The sequence below is a fragment of the Leptinotarsa decemlineata genome, unplaced genomic scaffold (genome assembly GCF_025532065.1).
Source record: "Leptinotarsa decemlineata unplaced genomic scaffold, Ldec_3_MD MMD2_tig00026347_RagTag_RagTag, whole genome shotgun sequence".
NCBI lineage: Eukaryota > Metazoa > Arthropoda > Insecta > Coleoptera > Chrysomelidae > Leptinotarsa > Leptinotarsa decemlineata.
Window position 1 is genome coordinate 221,904 of NW_027412698.1, and position 20,361 is coordinate 242,264.

Here is a 20,361-nt window from a genome sequence, read left to right on the forward strand (position 1 = left end):
CATCGAAGTTTACCTCTTATAGATACTACAAAAAATGCCAAAAATAGTGAGCTATTCATTTTTATGTTCCAGTAAAAAAGTGAAAGTGTCAAAGCTTTTCATTGGCACTGAAAAAAATAACAGAATAGTATCTTCGACAATTTTTTGTAGTGTACCAGTACACACGATTTCGTAGATTAAAAAATAACACTTCCTATTTAGATTTTCGGCAAGAAAGATGTAAAAAATGGCATTTAAAAAAATATTGAAAGTACCTACCTGAATGAGTGAAAAATTTAAATTTTTGAATTTTGATTTGGAAACTAAGCAAACTTCGTCGTTAGTGTCGCTCTACATCCAGCTGTTTGACAATTTTTCTGTATATCACGCCATAGCACTGCCATTTGAAAAGAGAATTTTATGTCTGATTAAATGAACGGAAATATATACAGGGTTTTATTCAAAATTCTTGACTTGGTTTCATTTCCGGTTAACCCTGTAAAAATATCGGCTTCGATGAACCATACCTTTATTATTCCGAATTTCAAATTTCTTCTTTCATAAACGAATGAATGGCTCCGTGTACAATGATTTCGTTGTCACCCAGTATATTCATTTTAACACAATTTCAGTAAAAACACGACAATTTTTCAATAATGTGACAATTAGGATGTTTTTTTTTTCAGATTTGGACAGAAGAGCAAAAATTTTATTAAATGCTTTAAACTTAAACAAAAAAGATACGGATTGCATTGATTTCCTGAACATTTCCAATTATGAAAAAGTGAACAAGTGAACATGAACGAGCTATATTTATTCAAAGTAAATAGTTGAATAAGAGGTCAAAAATCACATAAACACTGTTGATCCTCATCTGTTGGATACTTTTACATACATGAAATTTTTTAGGACAAAATAAATTACTGAATAATGAAGACTTAACGATCAATGATCATTTTCATTCTCCTGAGATAAAAGTTCAAGACTAAATATATGTTGTTTCCTCCACTACAAAAGTCTATAAGGCGAGACTTCAAAATTAGAGAAAAAAACTGTTTGTGGAAGAAAAGTTTATAAATGAGCAGCAGAGTCGAGAGAAGCCAAGTCTTCCTGAAGTAACATCTACCATTGTAGAGACACATGACTTTGAAAATGTTGAAGTCTCAAGTGATGACAGTGAATACATTCCAGAAACTGCTTCAGAACTCTCGGAGTCTGAAAACGAATCAGACGAGGTTGTTGAAGATCTTGGAACAAGTTTTAATGAAAAAATGGTGAGTTGGCGAACAAGCATGCTAAAAAATAATTTGTAGGTAGAATTAACTAATATTCAACCTGGAAACACAGACACTTCAACTTCAGGTGCTGAGACAGTTCAAAAAGTTTCCGATGATTTTGGTATTTATACAGAATGGTGAAGTTCGGAAAGAAAAAAAGGAAACTTATTTCTGTTTTTATTGTGAGACTTCAATGCTCAACTTCGCTAGACATGTAACACGCAACCATTCGTCTGAATTCGATGTTCAGAAAATTATGTCCAAACCTACTGGTAGTAAAGAGAGAAAATTACTACTAGACCTTTTAAGAAAAAGGGGAAACTTTGCAAATAACAACGTTATCTGTAAGCCAGTTCAAAGTTTGCGTTCAGCCAAAGATCTTCTGCCTTGTGACAATTGCCTTAGTTTCTTCTCAGCAAAATTATTATGGCGGCACAGAAATAAATGTAGTAATTCAAAGAATAGAAATCACCAAGGAGCTGCACAAAATATTTTATAAGCTAACTTGAGAATAGACGCACATCTCAAAAATATTGTGTTTCCAAGAATGAGAGCTGATGAAATTTCTCTTATTGCCTAGAGAGATCCACTTATTTGTGCGTATGGAGCCAGATACATCAAAGTTCACAGAGAAAAACATTTCATCAATGTAGCATCTAGAAAAATGAGAGAGATCGCTCGCTTGCTCATCGAAATCAAAAAAATTGAGCCAAGTATTAAATGTCTTTTCGATGCCTTGAAACCTAAATATTTTGATTCTTTAGTAAATGCCACAAAAGTAGTAGCAAAGTACAATGTAGAAAAAGACAAATTCAAGTCACCAACATATGCAATGTTTAAAACAGTGCGCCGAAATAGCAATATTATTTGCTTTGAAAAGAAAGCAAGTTTTCGAAACAGTTCTGTCTGCTGAAGCAGAGGCAGATTTGAAAGCATTAATCCAAATTATTGATTCCCAGTGGCAGTATGAGGTTTCCAGCCAGGCTGCCAGTGACCTCAATATTAATAAATGGAATAAAGTACTACTCGTTCCACTGGCCAGTGACTTGAAATTATTGAAAGAATTTTCAGTGTCCAAAGCTGATTCAGCGGCAACAGCTCTGAACAACAATCCCACCCTAACGGGATATGTACACGAGCAAGTAAAACTATCACAAGTCACTGTCCGAGAGTACTTCCACCTATACTTGCGCATGTGAATACTCTCTGAGAGTAGTCTCCCAGCAAGTCAAAATATTTACGGCAAGCGGTTGCGGTGAGAATCTTGTACCAGTGTAAACAAGTTAGGAGAGTGCTCTAGGAATCACCTATTTATTTCGGATTTGTTGAAAGTTCAACTGCAAGTGACAAAAGAAATATGGAAGATAATAAGCGTGGATGGACAAAAGACATATGCGTTAATAGGAATGTTTGAAGAATTTCCAGAATTATGGCAAATAAAATCAAAAATTTATAGGGATAGAGTAAAAAAACAAAAAGCGCTAAAAATCATAGCCGAAAAATTTAACTCAAACGAGACGGAAATTCAACGGAAACTTCACAATTTTCGCACCCAAACTTACCAAGAATATAAAAAAATAGAAAAAAGAAAACGTGGTCAAGGTACAGACGAAATCTGCAAAAGTTCTTGGGAATATTCCTTATCAATCAGAATGAAGTGGCTGAGACCGAGGATAACTTGGTAAGTAAACAAAAATCCTTTTTAAATTAAGTGTATTTTATTTTTTTGTTGGTAAATAATTCGTTAACAATTTTAAATATACTTATATTGCCAGGAAACTTCCCCTTCGGTCGACATAAAATAATCACGAAATTCCTCTCGAATCTCTTTAGCAGTTACTGAGTAATTGTGAGCATTTCTGTATTGTAACAGATTTTCTGTTGGTAATCCTTCATTATGCCAGTTTCCGTTTTCATTTTCAGTATCGAAAGTGCCTGGCGGCGTATACAGATTAGTAGGCATATTACGGGACATAAGAAAATTATGAAGGACACATATTGTTGTTACAATTGTTTTTACTTTTTCCGGTGCAAGTGCAATTGGTTTTCTTAAAATTCGAAATCTTGTATCCATGATCCCAAATACATTTTCAACTATTCGTCTTGCTCTTGAAAGACGATAATTATAAACACGATTAATGCCGGGTTGATTTCTAAATGGATATGGTTTCATTAAATATGGCTTAGGGGCAAATGCATCATCTGCAACTACTACATATGGTACTTGCCTCGTACGTCCAAGAAATGGCTCTGGAGAGAGCAAATTTATAAAATTTTCTTGTAGAGCTGTTGATAAACCACAGTCGTTAAAAATTCCTCCATCAGATATTCTTCCATTAGCGCCAATATTAGCGTATATAATTTTATAATTTGCGCTAGCAAGTGCCATGAGGACAATGCTATTTGTACCTTTATAATTATAGTAATAAATTCCACTGCCATGGGGTGCTTGTATTACAACATGTTTGCCGTCTAAAGCCCCAACGCAATGAGGAAAGTTCCATTTTTCCTCAAATTGTTTTGCATGCTCCAGCCTTTCTTCTGATGTATTTGTAATAATTATTTTTTTACTTTTTTAGGATAATTTAGAAAACATTGCGAATACGACTTTGCAAAATTTAACTGAGGTAACGCCTACAACTGCCGATGAAAAAAAAAACGTAGATGCATTGACGATGCTACTATGGAAAAAGCAAAGACTGAATTGAACAAACCGTGTGATGAGTTCAATATATTTGGAGACTTTGTTGCTTCTGAACTTAGATCTTTGCAACATGATTACAATAGAAGAAAATTGAAATGTATCATTCAGAAAGCTATATTAGACATATCAGAAATCGACGCCAATGAAAGAAGTGCTTCAGCTTTGTCCACACACTCACATTCATCATCATATTCGAGAGACTCTGAGGCATCTATCTATTCAGTCCCACCATCCACGTTTCAACCCATAATACATCCAGTTCCCATCGCTCATTCATCAACCTCGCACAGTGCAAATTCATTCAGGTCTGAAGTTTTCCGTGAAACAGGTAATGAAAATATTTAATAGATAAATAGTTGGCTAACTGCACTTAAACATAACATTATTAGGCACAACATTTAACTTTGCAAGTAGCCAGAATAAACTTTTTAGCAAAGTCGATTCTTAAAATTACTTAATATATTTTTATATGTAATACTAATTTTACGTCTGGTGGTGTTGAATTGCTTATGGTATAATTAGACTTACCTTAAAGTAATCATTTTTTAGGACCTCCGTCAGAGCCTCACAGCATTCAGGAATTATCCTTGAGATCGAACATACAGGGATTCCAAACAGATACATGAGTGAATGGTATGAATCACCTGAAAAAAAGTTTTTATTTTTTGTTATGATTAAGTTTTGTTTACTTTTTAAGAAAACTAAAAGTTACTCTTATTAACAGGCAGTAGCCAAAGCTAGTTTAATTGTCAAAGAATGAAATACTTTGTTTTTAAATTTGGAAGTGTTTATATATGGCAAAATAAAATTAATGTTACCTTAATATAAATATTTTATTTGTAGGTTACTATTGAAATATTTACCTGTAGCTAAAAACCTTAAAGTTAGAGCCAATCGTTCTCTTGGTTTAATGGATTCGCGCATATTTGTGTCAATTTTTGATATTTTACTAGACACTAACTCTAGTGAAAAATTAAAATCGGCTTCTGACATACGCAGAAAAGTTTTTAATTGATTTGGATCTTCACTTCTCAATTCAGATAATAACATATCAGTACCAACAGTTGTTCTCCGGGCTATCCACTCTTCAACCCATAATCTTTTTCTAGACTTTTCTCTTTGTTTTTTTGAACGCAATATTGTAATAACAACAGCTGCTGCTGCGACTCTTTTTCCGTGACGATACATTTTATCACACTACTGTCCCACTATATCGTGTAAATAGGTACGCAATCACTTGCTGAAAGTATGCACGGAGTTGTCTTGTGGTAGCAATTGCCGCAAGAAATTGCTTCAATTATTTGCTTGTATGTAAACGTTAGCGGAAGTCACTCTCAGAAGTGCTATCGCAAGTTACTATCTCGTGTACACCGCGCATAAGTGATGACCTCCTGCTTTTGGAGACTATTTTCTGTCGTGTTATATTATTGAACCGAAGACGTCTCGGTGAGTTGCAAAGGTTAAAACTTGACACATACATAACTTTTAGCAATGACACTTCAACTTACGAAGAATTCTCAGATGTGGTGTCACCTACGGAAAACATTCTCCTTAATAGATTTAAGAGAATTATGATAAGAGGCAAGAGAGGGCGTAGTGTACCAGTTCTTTTCAGTACAGATACTCAAGAATATATACAAATTTAATTGAATCACTGTGAAAAGTTTGTCAAAAACCTTTACCTATTCGGAAAACATGATCAACGATCAACTGAACCAGTGTGTGGTTATAAGGTATTGAAAAAGTATGCAACAGCATGCGGAACCAAAAACCCAACAGCAATAACAGCCACTCGTCTAAGAAAGCACTTGGCCACACTAATACAATTATTCGATATGTCAGAAAATAACAGTTGGTCAACTTCATGGGGCACCCTATTGGAGTTCACAATGGAAATTATCGTTTACCAGATGATGTATTCCAAACAGCCAAAATTTCGAAACTTTTGATTTTAATGGAACAAGGCGAAGCTGCTCAGTTCAAAGGAAAAGCTCTCAATGATATCGATCTCAATATGGAGGAAGATTTGATGGCATATAATGAAAAGGCTGATCGTGAGAAATCGGCTTCTCCAGTCCCTGTAATTTTGGAACCTTCAACTTCTCAAATGCCAATGGAAACAAAATACCGTACTTTAAAAAATAAGAAATGAGTACTTGTTAAATGGACTGATGAACAGAAAAAACTAATTATCAATTTTTTCCGGACCCATATAAAAGAAAAAAGACCACCAAAGAAACACGAGTGTGAAGAATTGAAAAAAATCTATCCGAAAGTATTTGAGAATAAAAATTGGCCAACAATTAAAGTTTTTATTCAAAATGAATATCATAAAAAAATTAATGTTAATATTGAGAATTGTTTTAATTTCTTTTCATAAAAAATTTTTGTTACTTTTAATGATTTGTTTTGAAGTGGAAACTGTTTTTCGTAATCACTATAATATGTTACTAGATGCTTACCTGCTAGGTTTTTGCCTGTTGTAAATGTACCTACATTTCTTATTATTCAATAAAGTGATAAAACTTCCTTAACCCATTAGGTACTAGCGTGCCATATATGGCACGATAATTTATCACTTTTGTATGACGTGAGTACGCCTCTGGGTAATAGCGTTGACAAACCTGTCAACGTTTTTAGTTCATGTAGTACATTAGTCAGTTGTAGCTGGAAGCAGAAAGCATCCACCCTCATTTGTTGATTTGTTTTGGTGCTAAATGTTTGTGTGTGTTCTGGAAGTAACAGAAGAATGAGTTTCGATAAACCGTAAGTTGGTTTTCATTCATAATTTTATTAAAATTGAGGTTTTTTTTGAAATATTTGTTTCTACTAGAATCAAGTAGCCTATCTACATTTACAAAATTAGTTAAGTAAAAATTTGTATGCGCCAAAATACTACGTTTTTGTTATAGTACCTTATATGGTACGCTAGTCTCATAGGGTACCAAAATTGTTGCTCGGTATACATTTTTTACTTTATTTCAGTATGACTGCAAAGGATATCGCTGATTTATTCGAGTCGCAAGAATTTTGGGACGAACTTGAAAATGATAACGTAGATCGTGTATACATTAAACCTCCGGAGAACAGAGGAGAATCTGATGAAGACTCGGGGGACGAATAGGGGGGTTTACTGGATAATCTTACGGGTAGGCAGCTGCAAGCACCCGCGGAAATAGTTCTTCAGAGTGGAAAAAAAATTGGTTACGGGGACGATCCTTGTGAAAAGTTGGCAGAACTAACAAAATCTGCTGCCCAAGATGATTTTGAAGAAGAGGATTATTTGCCACCGAGTACTTTTGTGATGAAAAATCCAAAAAATATTAGTTGGATTGAAGGTCATGATCTACCAAATAATAGAGTGTTTCCAATATTTTCTCAGATGGATTATTCAGATTCTAAATACAAAAATGTATCACCAGTCGAGATATTCGAATGTTTTGTAACTGATGATGTGTTGGAATTACTTTTCGAGGAAACTAATAGATATGCGCTCTTTTTGAATCATCCAAATCCTAAAATAACTAAAGAAGAAATCAAATGCTTTTCAGCTATTCTTATCGTTTCTTGATATGATAATAAGCCTTCAAGAAAAAGTTACTGGGACTCTGGTAATGATTTGCGCAACACGGCAGTTTATAAGTCGATGCGTCGAGACCGGTTTATTCAAATCATGAGATTTATACATTGTGCAGATAACACAAATCTTGAACAGTTAGATAAAATGGCTAAGCTTAGACCCATTATTACTAAAATAAAAAATAATTTCATGGAACATTACATATCTGAACGGGAAATATCTTACGATGAAAGTATGATAGAGTATTTCGGGCGACATGGATGTAAACAATTCATTCGCGGAAAACCCATTCGCTTCGGATACAAAGTTTGGTGTATGAATTCGAAAAATGGCTTTCTTATAAATTTTGAAATATATCAAGGAAATATATCAAATTCGAATACAGACAATCAAAAAAAATTGGTAAAGCTACTGCTCCACTTTTACAGCTCATTGAGGAAATGCCACAGGAAATAAAATCTATGCCATTCCGGTTTTATTTCGACAATTTGTTCACTTCAGTTAGCATTCTATATCATCTGAAAGGAAAAGGATATGACGGAACTGGGACAGTTAGAGAAAACAGGTTCTGTAAAACAAATGAAGAAAACACCACGGGATACATATGATTATGCCTCAACTTCAGATGGAAACGTTGTAGTAACACGGAGGATGGATAATTCTATTGTGACTGTTGCATCTACTGTGCATAGTATTCACCCAATATCAAACGTTTGTCGTTAATCGTGCAAAGAAAAAAAGAAAATTGGTATCCCCAGGCCCCAATGTACAGAAAAGTACAACGAATATATGAGAAGAACAGATCAAATGGACTCCAATATAAATGTTTACAGAATTGGAATTAGAGAGAAAAAGTGGTGGTGGTCAATTTTCACCTGGTTGATAGATAGCTGTATTCAGAATGCTTGGATTATTTATCGAAAACATCCCAGATAGCACAAAACATCCATGGGATGTCCGTTAAAGGTCCGTTTTATATACCAACGTCCCGGGACCTTTAATGGACGTCCTAAGGATATCCTAACTTGGATATCCCGCGTATATCCAATACTGGACGTCCGTCGGACGTCCAGTTTAGGTCCTGTATCTTTTGTTTCGTTTTCTATTAAACAGCTCAGAGGCATATTCAATAAAATTTTAATATATTAAAATAAAAACCTCGCCTCTAAATAAAAATTTTGTCAGTGTTTTGCCAGAGTGAGAGATTGCAGGAGTGCGGCTGATTTTCTGCAGTAAACTCTCATTGGAATTTAGCTGCCTCATAAACTTTCTATACGGAAGATTTTTTTCCGATGATGGCGCTAGTGTTTTCAACAAATGGTAATTTATGAGTATAATGCTTTTTTGTGAAACTGATACCGGCGTAAGTGATACATAATTTTTAAATATTGTTAATAACAAGAAACTCCAACCTGTGTCACAACAATTTGACAGGACTTTGTTATTGTTTTACTATCTGAAATTAGTTCCAATATTCCCGATAGACGTCGCGCGTCGTACATGCATGATGAACAAACTGTATATATTTCAGACCAATTACGATTTTTTATGCAGCAGAAGAACTGCCTAGCCGATGTTGCCAAAAGAGCGAAAAAGACGCCAAACATTGAGAGTTTTAATCTTTTGAGTAGTATTTTTTATTTTTAATTAATTTTTTAATACGACTCAGCTCTATTTAAGAAAATATCTTGAAACCTTTATTAGTATTGCTATTACTTGAAAGCGGTAAAACGAACATGCATGCTTCAAACATTTTTATGTTGTTTAAGTGTCAAACAGTATTGAGGAATTGACAACGCTGAAGACGACAAGTTGAGGTTAAAGTAGTTAGCAAATGGTTTTAAGCTTCCTGAATTTATTTATAATTTTTTATTACTCTTCTATCTATTTTTAGAAGTTTATTGTCATTCGTTTTTATTGGCTGTTCTTTTTAAGATCAAGGTAAGTTAAATACCTATAATAATTGATATATGTGTTTTTCTATGAGTTGATCTACTTAAAATTAAGCATACATCACTTCTGGTTAGAAGCATCGTCCACAGGCAATACTTAATTGCAGTTGAATTTCTTCATTTCTATATAGTAGACATTTATAGTGTTAACATTACACCATGAGTAATTTACAGAAATATTATATGAGGGCGAAAAGATCAAAAATAGACAATAACTTGTATAATCAACCAGGACCAAGCAATATTGTATTTACTTCTTCCAGTTCTGCATCAGATAGTGATGATACAGCCGCATTTCACTCTATTTCATTCGAATCTGAAACAAGTGGTTTATCAGATGAAGTACAAGGTAATGCACCACAATCAGAAAATAATTTAGATAATGTAATTGGGAACAATGAACAACGTGTCACATTTTTGGCTTGTTGGGCAGTAAAACATAATATTTCACATATTGCTATAAACGATTTATTAAAACATTTTAATAAAGTTCATCCAGAACTACCACTTGATGCGAGAACATTACTCAGTACTTGCAGACTAGTTAATACAAAAATTGTAGATCCTGGTGAATATTATCATTTTGGTGTAGAAGCCTGTATTAAACATTTAGTTGCTTGTTTTCCTTCCTATTTTCAGAAAACGACTATTATTGAATTAAATGTAAATGTTGATGGGTTGCCTTTTTCAAAAAGTTCCACTAGTCAGGTATATCCTATATTGTGTAGACTTAGTGGAACTTCTGCTGTTGATATGATTGGTATTTACCATGGTTATGAAAAACCGAAGGAGTCAAATATTTTTTTAGAAGATTTTGTTAAAGAAGTTACTGATTTAATAAACAATAAAATCATAATAGATGAAAAACAAGTTTCTGTTAAAATCAAGGCTTTTATTTGTGATGTTCCTGCAAAAGCCTATATTACTTACAGTAAAGGTCATGCTGGTTATGAATCATGCAGTAAATGTACAATAAAAGGAGAATATAGAGATAAAAGAGTGTGTTTCCCAGATATAAATAACTTTTCTTTAAAAACTAGTTATAATGGTTTATCAATATTAAAATTTATACCTAATGTAAATTTAGTAGATAATTTTCCTCTTGATTATATGCATTTGTTGTGTTTGGGGGTAATGAAAAAATTACTTTTATTATGGTGTTGTGGTAAAAAATCTACTCGGTTTACAAAACAACAAATTGCAAATATTTCTATGTCACTGCTTAGTATGCAGAAATCTGTTCCACAAGAATTTAATAGAAAGCCTCGAAGTTTAAATGAATTGAAACGATGGAAGGCAACAGAGTTCCGTCAATTTTTATTTTATACTGGTCCAATAGTTTTAAGAGGAAAAATAAATGAAAATTTCTATATAAATTTTTTAATTTTACACATAGCCTCAACTATATTGTCACACACCAAATATTTTGAGTACCTTGATTATGCATATAATTTGCTAACATACTTTATCAAAAGTTTCAAACAGATATATGGACCACAACATGTTTCACATAATATACACAATTTACTCCATCTTCCAACTGATGTCAAAAATCATGGACCTCTTGACACATTTTCTGCATTTCCGTTTGAAAATTACTTACAGTCAATTTTAAGGTCACTAAGAAAAAACGATAAGCCATTGTCGCAAATAGTTAAAAGACATAGTGAAAAAAGACTGGTATTGAAACAAAATATTAAAACAAATTACCCTTCCTTGGAAAATAGTCATGAAGATGGAACTACACTGAATCTGAAGTATCAAAAGCAATTTAAAAAAATTTTATTTGAAAACTTTTCTTTACAAATTTCTGAACCAAATAATTGTTGTCAACTGACAAATGGAACTATAATAATTATCAAAAATATATTATTAACTGAAAGTGGCACTGTAATTATTGGTAATGAATTTCTTAATGTAACAAATTTTTATGAAGAGCCATTTCCTTCTTCTAATATAAGTATTTATTCTGTGAGTAAAGAGTTTGGTACTCTCGATTCATACAGCATTAATGATGTTACCTGCAAATGTTTGAAATTGAAATTTGAAGATATATTCATTATCTTTCCTTTATTACATTCTAAAAATTAATACAGCATCAGAAGCCCTTATATATTTTTTTAATGTTTTTTTAAAAATAAACATGTAAAACTTAGTTTTTAACTCATTAAACATTAAACTTGCTTGTTGTTTTGTGTATCGGTGTAAATCAAATAATTTAATAGATGGACAATAAGCAAGAAATATTTATTTTGCTAATGTTATAATCAATAGTTCTTTGTGGTTATAAGACATATTTTTCGACTAAACAAAACTCAAGTGTCTTAAATTCTGCTATAAGTATAATTTTATTTAACATATTTTTGCATTGTTCTACTGGCTAATTATACAGTTAATTTTGTAACAGCACACTATATATAATTTACAGATAGTTTGATACTTACTTGTTTTCTGAAATTTGGAAGGTATCTTGTTCAAATAATAGCATATCTGTATAATCAAAAAATATTTCTAATGTTTTGTCTTTCTTTTGAGTGCATATATAGTTATGGAAAAAACGTGGACAGTAGTGGGTTTTGAAGATGAGTCGGTGGAAGCCGTACCCACTTCCTGGATTATTGGTGACCAGTGCTACTGGCCAACACAAAAATATTCTTCAGTGAAGAATATGATTATTAATAACGAAAATGTTAACACATGTTGGCCACTACACAAAATAAAAGTATTTCGAAATGCAACATGTGGTGGGTATAGATTTTTAATATAGATTGTATGTGATGATGTAGATTGTATAGATTGAGTCATATTGAAAACAAAAATATAAATTTACATAAGTGTACATTTTTGGGTTTTTTGCAGACAACTACTTAAGTGCACGGGCCAAAACCAAATTAGCCGAAGAAACTAGTGACCTTCAGTCAGAAAAAGAAAACAAGAGAAAGCGTATCAATAAAATATGTTCATCTTCAGATGATGAACTATTTTAAACTAATATAAAGAGATATATATCACTTAAAGTACATTATATTCTTTTTTTAGAAACAGTGGTATTCACAACACCAATTTCAAGTGTTGGTGGAAGCCAAAGCAGAGCTGAAGCAGTGTGTAACCAAACCTGCAATAAATGTTGTACGAGGAAAGGTAATGCATATGTATTATATCATTATGAAGATTAGTGGGCTAAATAAAGACCAGTATAATCAAATGTTTTGGTGTGGTATTCAAAATTCAAGTAATAATATAAAATTCATTGGGTAATCAGTATCTTAAATAAAATTTAAAAACCCTTTCAGATGACAGGCCTATACTACAAACAATATTAACACAAACAAATGTTATTAAACACATGACCAGTGATGTGCTGTTGGAGATGCAACAATTAAAAAGAAACTTTCGTGCTGTTCCAGAGCAATCTGAATCTTTGTATGACAAACTGGTAGATGTTAAATTTCCTATTAATGATCAAGAAACCTTGGACAGGTTTAATAACCACTTAAATTCATCATCAGTGTACACACTTGCTGTAAGTATTTCTACTGTGACCAATATTTAAAATTTTACAGTTACTCAAATGTAGATAATCTTATAAGTATTCAGTTAAGTTAGTATTTCGTAAGTACTTTTTCATTTCGAAATAGACTTCGTTCACATTTAGGTCAAAGTTTTTCTGAAGCAGTGGTGTCATGCTGTTTGTCCTAGCTTCCTTTCTGTTTTCATTAGAATCTTTTATCTTATAATGAGGAGTAAACTAGTACTTCATAACTAAATTTTTATTTCATTTATTATTTATTTACTTATTTTGAAATAAGGGTTCCTTTCCAAATTTAAAGTTATTGAAGAATTATTTGTGGACTAAAACATTGCCTTTGATTAATTCTAAACTACTAAAACTGAAATTTCAAATTTTTATAAATAATAAGGTTTTTTCAAAAATGTAGAATTGAAAAAGGATAAAAAAATAAATATCAAAATTACTGACATACTATGCATTCCACTAGTTGTCCCATTTTAATTTTTGACAAATAATGAATTTTAGGTGAATGAACTGTCCAAACTGGGAGGAAAAGACACTTCTCATTTCATAAGAAGGGTTTGCTCAACTCTTTTGACAGTTGAATTTGCGCAAGGGTTCAGTTTTTATGGAAGAAAAGGGAAAAAGCCATTTCATACTTTAAAGATTACAAAAGTATTAATCGGTAAGTTATTAATCTTGTTACTTTTTGTTTAAATTTACAATGTTAATATGAACATATATATGATGTTACGTATAAGTAAATATACATTATAAATTTTTTATAGATGCCGCAGAACAAGCAGCCTTAGGTGGTTCATCATGTGAAACAGAAAAATGTATCCAAAGTTGGTTACGACGTTGTCCAGAAAAATGTGCAAAAAGCATCAACAATACAATATAATGTAGTGTTTTTTTCCAATTAAAATGTGTTTTTGATTTACACTTGTTAATTTTATATAGGCTAATTTGTTATAGAGTTTCAATTTAATTGACAGCTATCAAAAGCGCTCGCATTTAATTAAACAGAAGTGTAAAAGCTTCAAATTCCTTATTGTAAAAATATTTTTTCAATATTAAATTACTGAAAATAAAGGAAAATTAGTTGCATCATTCAAAATATATATATATATATATATATATATATATATATATATATATATAAAATATATATATATATATATATATATATATATATATATATATTTTAATATGAATAAAGGTTACAAAAAGGATTTGAAATTTTACAACTTCTATTTATTTATATGCGAGCGCTTTCGACGGCTAGTAGTTCCGTCATCATCTGGCTCTATACTTCAAACTAGTTTGAATTCATATTAAATTACTGAAAAGAAAGGAAAATCAGTTGCATTATTCAAAAAAAAAATATATATATATATATATATATATATATATATATATACATACCTTGACTAATAGTTGGAACAGTTGAAATTCGTATTTTTAAAACTTTGGAGGGTTATTGCTGTTAAGATGGTTGATGATAGAACAACATAATTTGCATCTTCTTAATTTAATATAGCATTACAGCTCAAAAAACTGCATTTTGATAAAGCAAAAATAAAGTTTGCTTATATTGAGAAATATAAGTTTGAAAGTACAACATATATACTCTTTTATTAAAACCATAGCCGTTTCCAAAGTATTCTTACTTTGATTTATCAATACAAGTAAACTTTATTTTTGCTTTACCAAAAAGCAGTTTTTTGACGCTATTGTCGCCGAGGTGTGACATGTCCTTTTTAAGTCCTATAAATATCCTATTTAAATCCTATATATATGTCCATTTTAAGTACAATATATGTTCTTTTTTACGTCCTGAGGATGTCCCTTGCATATATAATTGGGACGTCTTGGGGATGCAGTTTTTTGTAACACATGGGCGTCCCACGGACGTCCTGTGGATGTCGACGGATTTAAAATGAACGTCCAGCGAACGTCTAAATATCCAGTGACGTCCGTCCTGTTAACGTCCACGGGACATCCATGTGCTATCTGGGATAATCCATCTATATCTCAGTTGAATTTCCGTAGAGAAATAGGACAAGTTTATTTGAAAACTTACCAGAACTTACCTAAATATGCTGGACGACCTTCCACTTCCACATTCGGAAGCAGAATGATCCCCGATATCAGATACGATCGTATTGATCATTTTGTTGAAAATATAGCTAATAATAAGCGACGGCTTTGCGCAGGTAAACATACTACATCAAGTGCTGTCAGAACCCAGTGTCAAAAATGCGATGTGGGATTGTGTATTTCCTGTGTTGCTAATTACCACCAACGTATTTAAATTTGTAAAAATATGTCTTATTCTTATCAAAAAATATAAACGATCTCGAACATTTTTGGAATTTTCAGTAGGTCAGGATACTAGCGTGCCATATATGGTACAGCCAGTATTTTAATATGTATAGTGCGCATGCGCATAAAATCACTTTTGTACAATGTTAACACACCTATCAAAGCAGAAAAACACAATATCTAGTTGAATATCTCCATTTTGAAAATTCAGTCCCTAATGGGTTAAATAAGCACCAACTACACAACAAAGGATATCTTCAATTTATCCAGGTATGTTAAGTCAAGTCAAAATACGTTCATTGATCTTTTTTACGAATAATTTTAAATAATTTATGTTCCTGTACAAAATATTTTGCAGACGGGTTACAGTACTACATAATACTATATAACTGACCTTCTCACAGACCACTGTCGTCTAAATCACCATATGCAGAGACTCGGATTGTCGGAAGACAGTGTGTGTCGTTTCTGTACGGAAAATCATGAAACAGCAGTGCACATACTTTGTGCCTGCCCACTGTGGAATGAATCAGGTTTTCAGAGTTTGACAGAGTCTCACTCTTACCATCTGACTTGAAAGATTACTCACCACATAAATTAATCGGCTTTGTTCAGAACCTAGTTCTATTTGGCCGAATTTGAATGCGCGTGGTTCACCATAAACCCTTATGGGTTAAGGTGGAGGGTCGAATAGGCCCACTCACTTTTAACGTAACCCAACTATATAACTGTGTACTTTATAACACATGCAGTACTATAACTCGCCTGACGAAGCTATTGTATAGAAAAATACCTATAGCGGTTTTGAAAATAATTGTCTAGTGAAAATCACACAAAGTGTTTTGAAATTACGTTATGGATTTCATCAATTATGAATAAGTATATAAAATACGTGTTACATTTGACATGTATCATTGAATATTTATATATTGCACAAATCATTTCCATGTAGAAAAGTCATGCCTCGAACTATTATTATGTATTTAACTAAATACACAATTAATTATCATTTCAATAATCCTGAAGGGAGGAGTTGAATATACAGGGTGATTTTTAAGTTGGTACTTTCCTGTTAACACTGTGAAGAATGCAAGAAAATAAGACATTTTTTCAAATAAAAATATGTCTGAAAATGCTTTGTTTCCGAGATACAGGGTGTTAATGTTTCAAGAAAAAGTAACTTTTTTATCATAACTTTCCTACCACTCCAGATATTTCCACAAAATTTGGTACACATTTTAATATGAAAGTTTTTAAAAAATTTCTACCAGTGGTGTTCGAACAGGATTTGTATTGAATTTTTCTCAAAAAAAAATTTGTACGCCACTGCTTTTTCTCAAAACCAATATTATTTTTGAAAAACTTATTTACTTTGAAGTTGATTTGATCTTTGGATATTTTTTCGTACGACTAACGGTTTTCGTTTAAAGAAATAAAAGCCATTTTGATACATGGCAAAATCGCTAAAATCTGATTTGGTGTTTTGTATTTCGTCGCCTTGGTGGTGAAAAGAGCTAAGCCACATTTTTGGACAAATTGAGTTAACAACAACACATCAATCGAAAAACGTTGAAAAATACAGTGGTGAAGAGAGTTAACGGATACTTTAGTTGTAACCTTGAATTCCACTAAAGTGTGAAAGAAGCTAAATGAAAATACGCATATTTCCTGCAGTGGTGAAACTTCCTCAAGCGGCATACATTTCTTCACCAATACAATCCCCAACCAATTACGAATTTTCTTTTGTGGTGAACAGAGCTAAGCCGCATAGTAACAGTCCGTGACCACCGTGGATCCCCACATACGCCACACTTGTGTTTGTTGTTTTATATTCAGTTTGTTTAGAGTTGTCAATACAATGGCATACAATTCACGTGGCAAATTGTTGGTTCAACTGTGTTTGAAGGGTACTATTAGCAGCGAGAATAATACCCTCGGTAAGTATTTATTATTTCTCATATTATTTTCATCTTTCAAGATGATAAGTTAATAATGAAGTATCATAACCTAAAATGATAATAATAGGTTGTTGAAGAATGAAAATACGTCTTTACGTTCTACTAAATGTTTTTATCAAATATGATTAGTTTCGATTTTTCATCTTTACTTATAATTAAGAAAATTCAATTGGTAGACAGGAAAAAATTATTTTTCGGGTTGACAAACAGCTAGGTCAAAGGATTGAACTCAACTTCAACAAGGACTGAAAGTAGTCTTATTTAATTTAGTAGAATGTAAAGACGTATTTTCATTCACAAACAACTTTTTATTGAGTTAGTTTTACTTCTCAAGAACGATAACCTACCATTCTAAAGTGATAAATCAATTACGTTATCGACAGGTCGCAATGGTAAAACAGATAACACAGCTGAATGTGATAGACAAAAAACGATTCAGAATACACCAGCCTTAAAAAACGGAGATGGACATTCAACATGTGAGGCAGAGGAGCCTCCCACTTCAAGAAACAAAAATGGAATGGAAGAGATGGGAACAGTTTCTCACAACGATATTGATAAAAGCAACAATGAGAGAGAATGTGAGGAATCTCTAGATTCACGAAGTAAAATCAGTGGTAAATACCGATGTTATCTATCTAGAATCAATGATTATAATCTTAATAACAACCTATCATATTATGCTGATTATGGTTTGCAAACTTCTATTATGATTAAAATTAATTTTCCCATAGAGAAACAAAACATTTTCAGTACGTCCAATGCAAAATACGCGAATTATTAATTTTGTAAGACTTTTAGGGTAAAAAAAATGCATTTTCATATAGAGAGAAAATGCATTCCAAGCAACCAAAGGATGCGTCAATTTTTTCTTGTCCTAAGAGTTTTATAAAATTATTAACGCACGTATTTTTCATTGTACATCATGAAAATGTTTTGTCAGAGTTATTATAAAAATAAGAGAGGTCCTTGATTAGAATAAGCATAATTTATTTTACAATGTTGATATCAAACAATGTTGAGTCATAAATTTGTCTTTGTATCATATGTATGTATATGTAGGGAACCACATTTTTGTAAAAACAGTCCATCTGTTGTTAAGTTCTGATAAGGATTTTTTTTAGATTCAAGTTATGAAGATCCCTTTGCAGCTTCTGACTCTAATGAAGATCCCAACTACATTGAATCACACTCAACTTCCGATTCTTCGGAAAATGAGGTTATAGAACGGCATAGAAGAAAAAAGAAAAAAAGCAATGCTCTGAAGATTGTGAAGAAAAATAACCAAAGTGGTGAAGTAGAAGAAAATGAACGATCAAGAAGTGAAGTAGAAGAAAATAAACTAACAAGAAAGCGGAAACGTTTGACACTAACTTGGAAAAGAAATAAACAACGACACCTTAGGCTTGAAGGTAAAGAACACTTATCTCAAAAAGGAAATATTGTGAGAGGTAAAGCTGTTAAACCAGTAATGTGTAAATGTCATTACAACTGTAATGAAAAATTTAGCTTGCACGAAAGAGAACAAATTTTTCATGACTATTTATCCCTTAAAGATGAAAGATCAAGGTGGAGCTTTATCAGCAAGTGTGTTTCAAAGAATGTGCCGAAGAGGCGGTATGCAATAGTTGATGAAACTAATGCTTCCTCACGAAGAAAATATACCCTGGTATACTCTTTGACATCTTCAAAAGGAAAACAACAAGTTTGCAAAAACTTTTTCCTCGGCACTTTAGATATTTCTGGGAAAAAAATCGAAACTGTGATGAAAAAAACCCTAGATACTGGAGTTGTAGAAGAAGACAAAAGAGGTTTCAACCCAGCCCCAAATAAAATTTCAGAAAACCGAAGAGAGATTGTACGAAGTCACATAAATTCAATTCAAGTAATTGAATCACACTATTGTAGGACTGATTCTAAAAGGATGTACCTCCCTTCTGGGTTATCAGAAAATCGCTTGTATCAAGATTACCTGAAATATTGCGAGGAGCACAACGAGACACCAGTCACTTCTTCTTTTTACAAGCATATTTTCACTACAGAATATAATTATGGTTTCCACAGACCCAAGAAAGATCAATGCGATTATTGCACTCAGTTCAAAAATAAATCAGAGGAAGAAAAATTAAAGAGTCAACATGATTTTGAATTACATATTTTAAGAAAAGAAGAAGCCCGAAATCACAAAAAAGAAGACAAAGAAAGGGCTCGTAATGATACAAGCTTCAGGTCATACACCATGGATTTGGAAAAAATCTTACTTACTCCTCAGCTTGGAATTGGGCAATTGTACTAAAAAAAAAAATTGAAAACATACAATTTTACAGTCTATACACTTGCAGATGGCACTGTCTCAAATTTCATGTGGCACGAAACGGATGGGACTAAAGGAGCATCAGAAGTAGCTACCTGTTTGTGGCAGCTACTTTCTGATTTACCTCCTGCAGTAACTGAAGTGACATTTTATTCTGACACCGCTTCTGGGCAGAATCGAAATACGATTTTGTCTGCAATGTTTCTAAAAGCTTTATCTTTATCAGATAACTTAAAAATTATCAATCAAAAGTTTATGGAGTCTGGACATTCAGAAATGGAATGTGACAGTGTCCATTCTACTATTGAAAATAGAGGAAGAAAAATAGATATATTCATTCCAGACCAGTGGTATACAGTGGCAAGAACTGCCAAACTGAGTAATCCTCCGTACACTGTGAAGGAAATGGATTACACTAAGTTCCTAGATTTTAAAACATATAGCAAACAATTAATAACGAACAGAAATAAAAATGTAGATGGCAATATTATGAGGTGGCTGGATGTTAAGTGGCTACAGTTTAAAAAAGATTCACCATTGTATATTTATTATAAAAACCAGTTAAGTGAAAACGATTTTCAACAATTATGCATTAGGAGCCAACCCGGGAAAAATTTACTGCAAATAATGTTGACCAACTATACCACTCTCGCCTTTCAATTGATGAAAAAAAATTAAAAGGTCTATTATTTCTTTGTAACACAAATAAAATACCGTCCGTCTACCATAAATTTTACCAAAACCTGCAAACTTCTGGG

At 32.4% G+C, this 20,361-nt stretch overlaps 2 protein-coding genes and 1 long non-coding RNA gene across 3 annotated transcripts; all 3 read left to right on the plus strand.

The window, feature by feature from the left end:
* The first annotated feature begins 8,420 nt into the window (after positions 1 to 8,420).
* LOC141486134 (uncharacterized) lies at positions 8,421 to 12,469 on the plus strand. The gene is made up of 3 exons (XR_012467662.1): positions 8,421 to 9,481; positions 12,028 to 12,236; positions 12,352 to 12,469. It is a non-coding gene; the product is annotated as an uncharacterized lncRNA (long non-coding RNA).
* Positions 12,470 to 12,476: 7 nt separating this feature from the next.
* On the plus strand, positions 12,477 to 14,104 carry LOC141486133 (uncharacterized). Its single transcript, XM_074183856.1, has 4 exons — positions 12,477 to 12,633; positions 12,786 to 13,015; positions 13,529 to 13,688; positions 13,792 to 14,104. Exons 2-4 carry the CDS (start codon positions 12,839 to 12,841, stop codon positions 13,905 to 13,907), a joined length of 453 nt encoding a protein of 150 aa, XP_074039957.1. The 5' UTR covers positions 12,477 to 12,633; positions 12,786 to 12,838; the 3' UTR covers positions 13,908 to 14,104.
* A 2,712-nt stretch (positions 14,105 to 16,816) lies between these two features.
* Positions 16,817 to 20,016, plus strand: LOC141486196 (uncharacterized). The gene is made up of 3 exons (XM_074183919.1): positions 16,817 to 17,268; positions 17,673 to 17,906; positions 18,414 to 20,016. Exons 1-3 carry the CDS (start codon positions 17,190 to 17,192, stop codon positions 19,583 to 19,585), a joined length of 1,485 nt encoding a protein of 494 aa, XP_074040020.1. The 5' UTR covers positions 16,817 to 17,189; the 3' UTR covers positions 19,586 to 20,016.
* Positions 20,017 to 20,361: the final 345 nt, after the last annotated feature.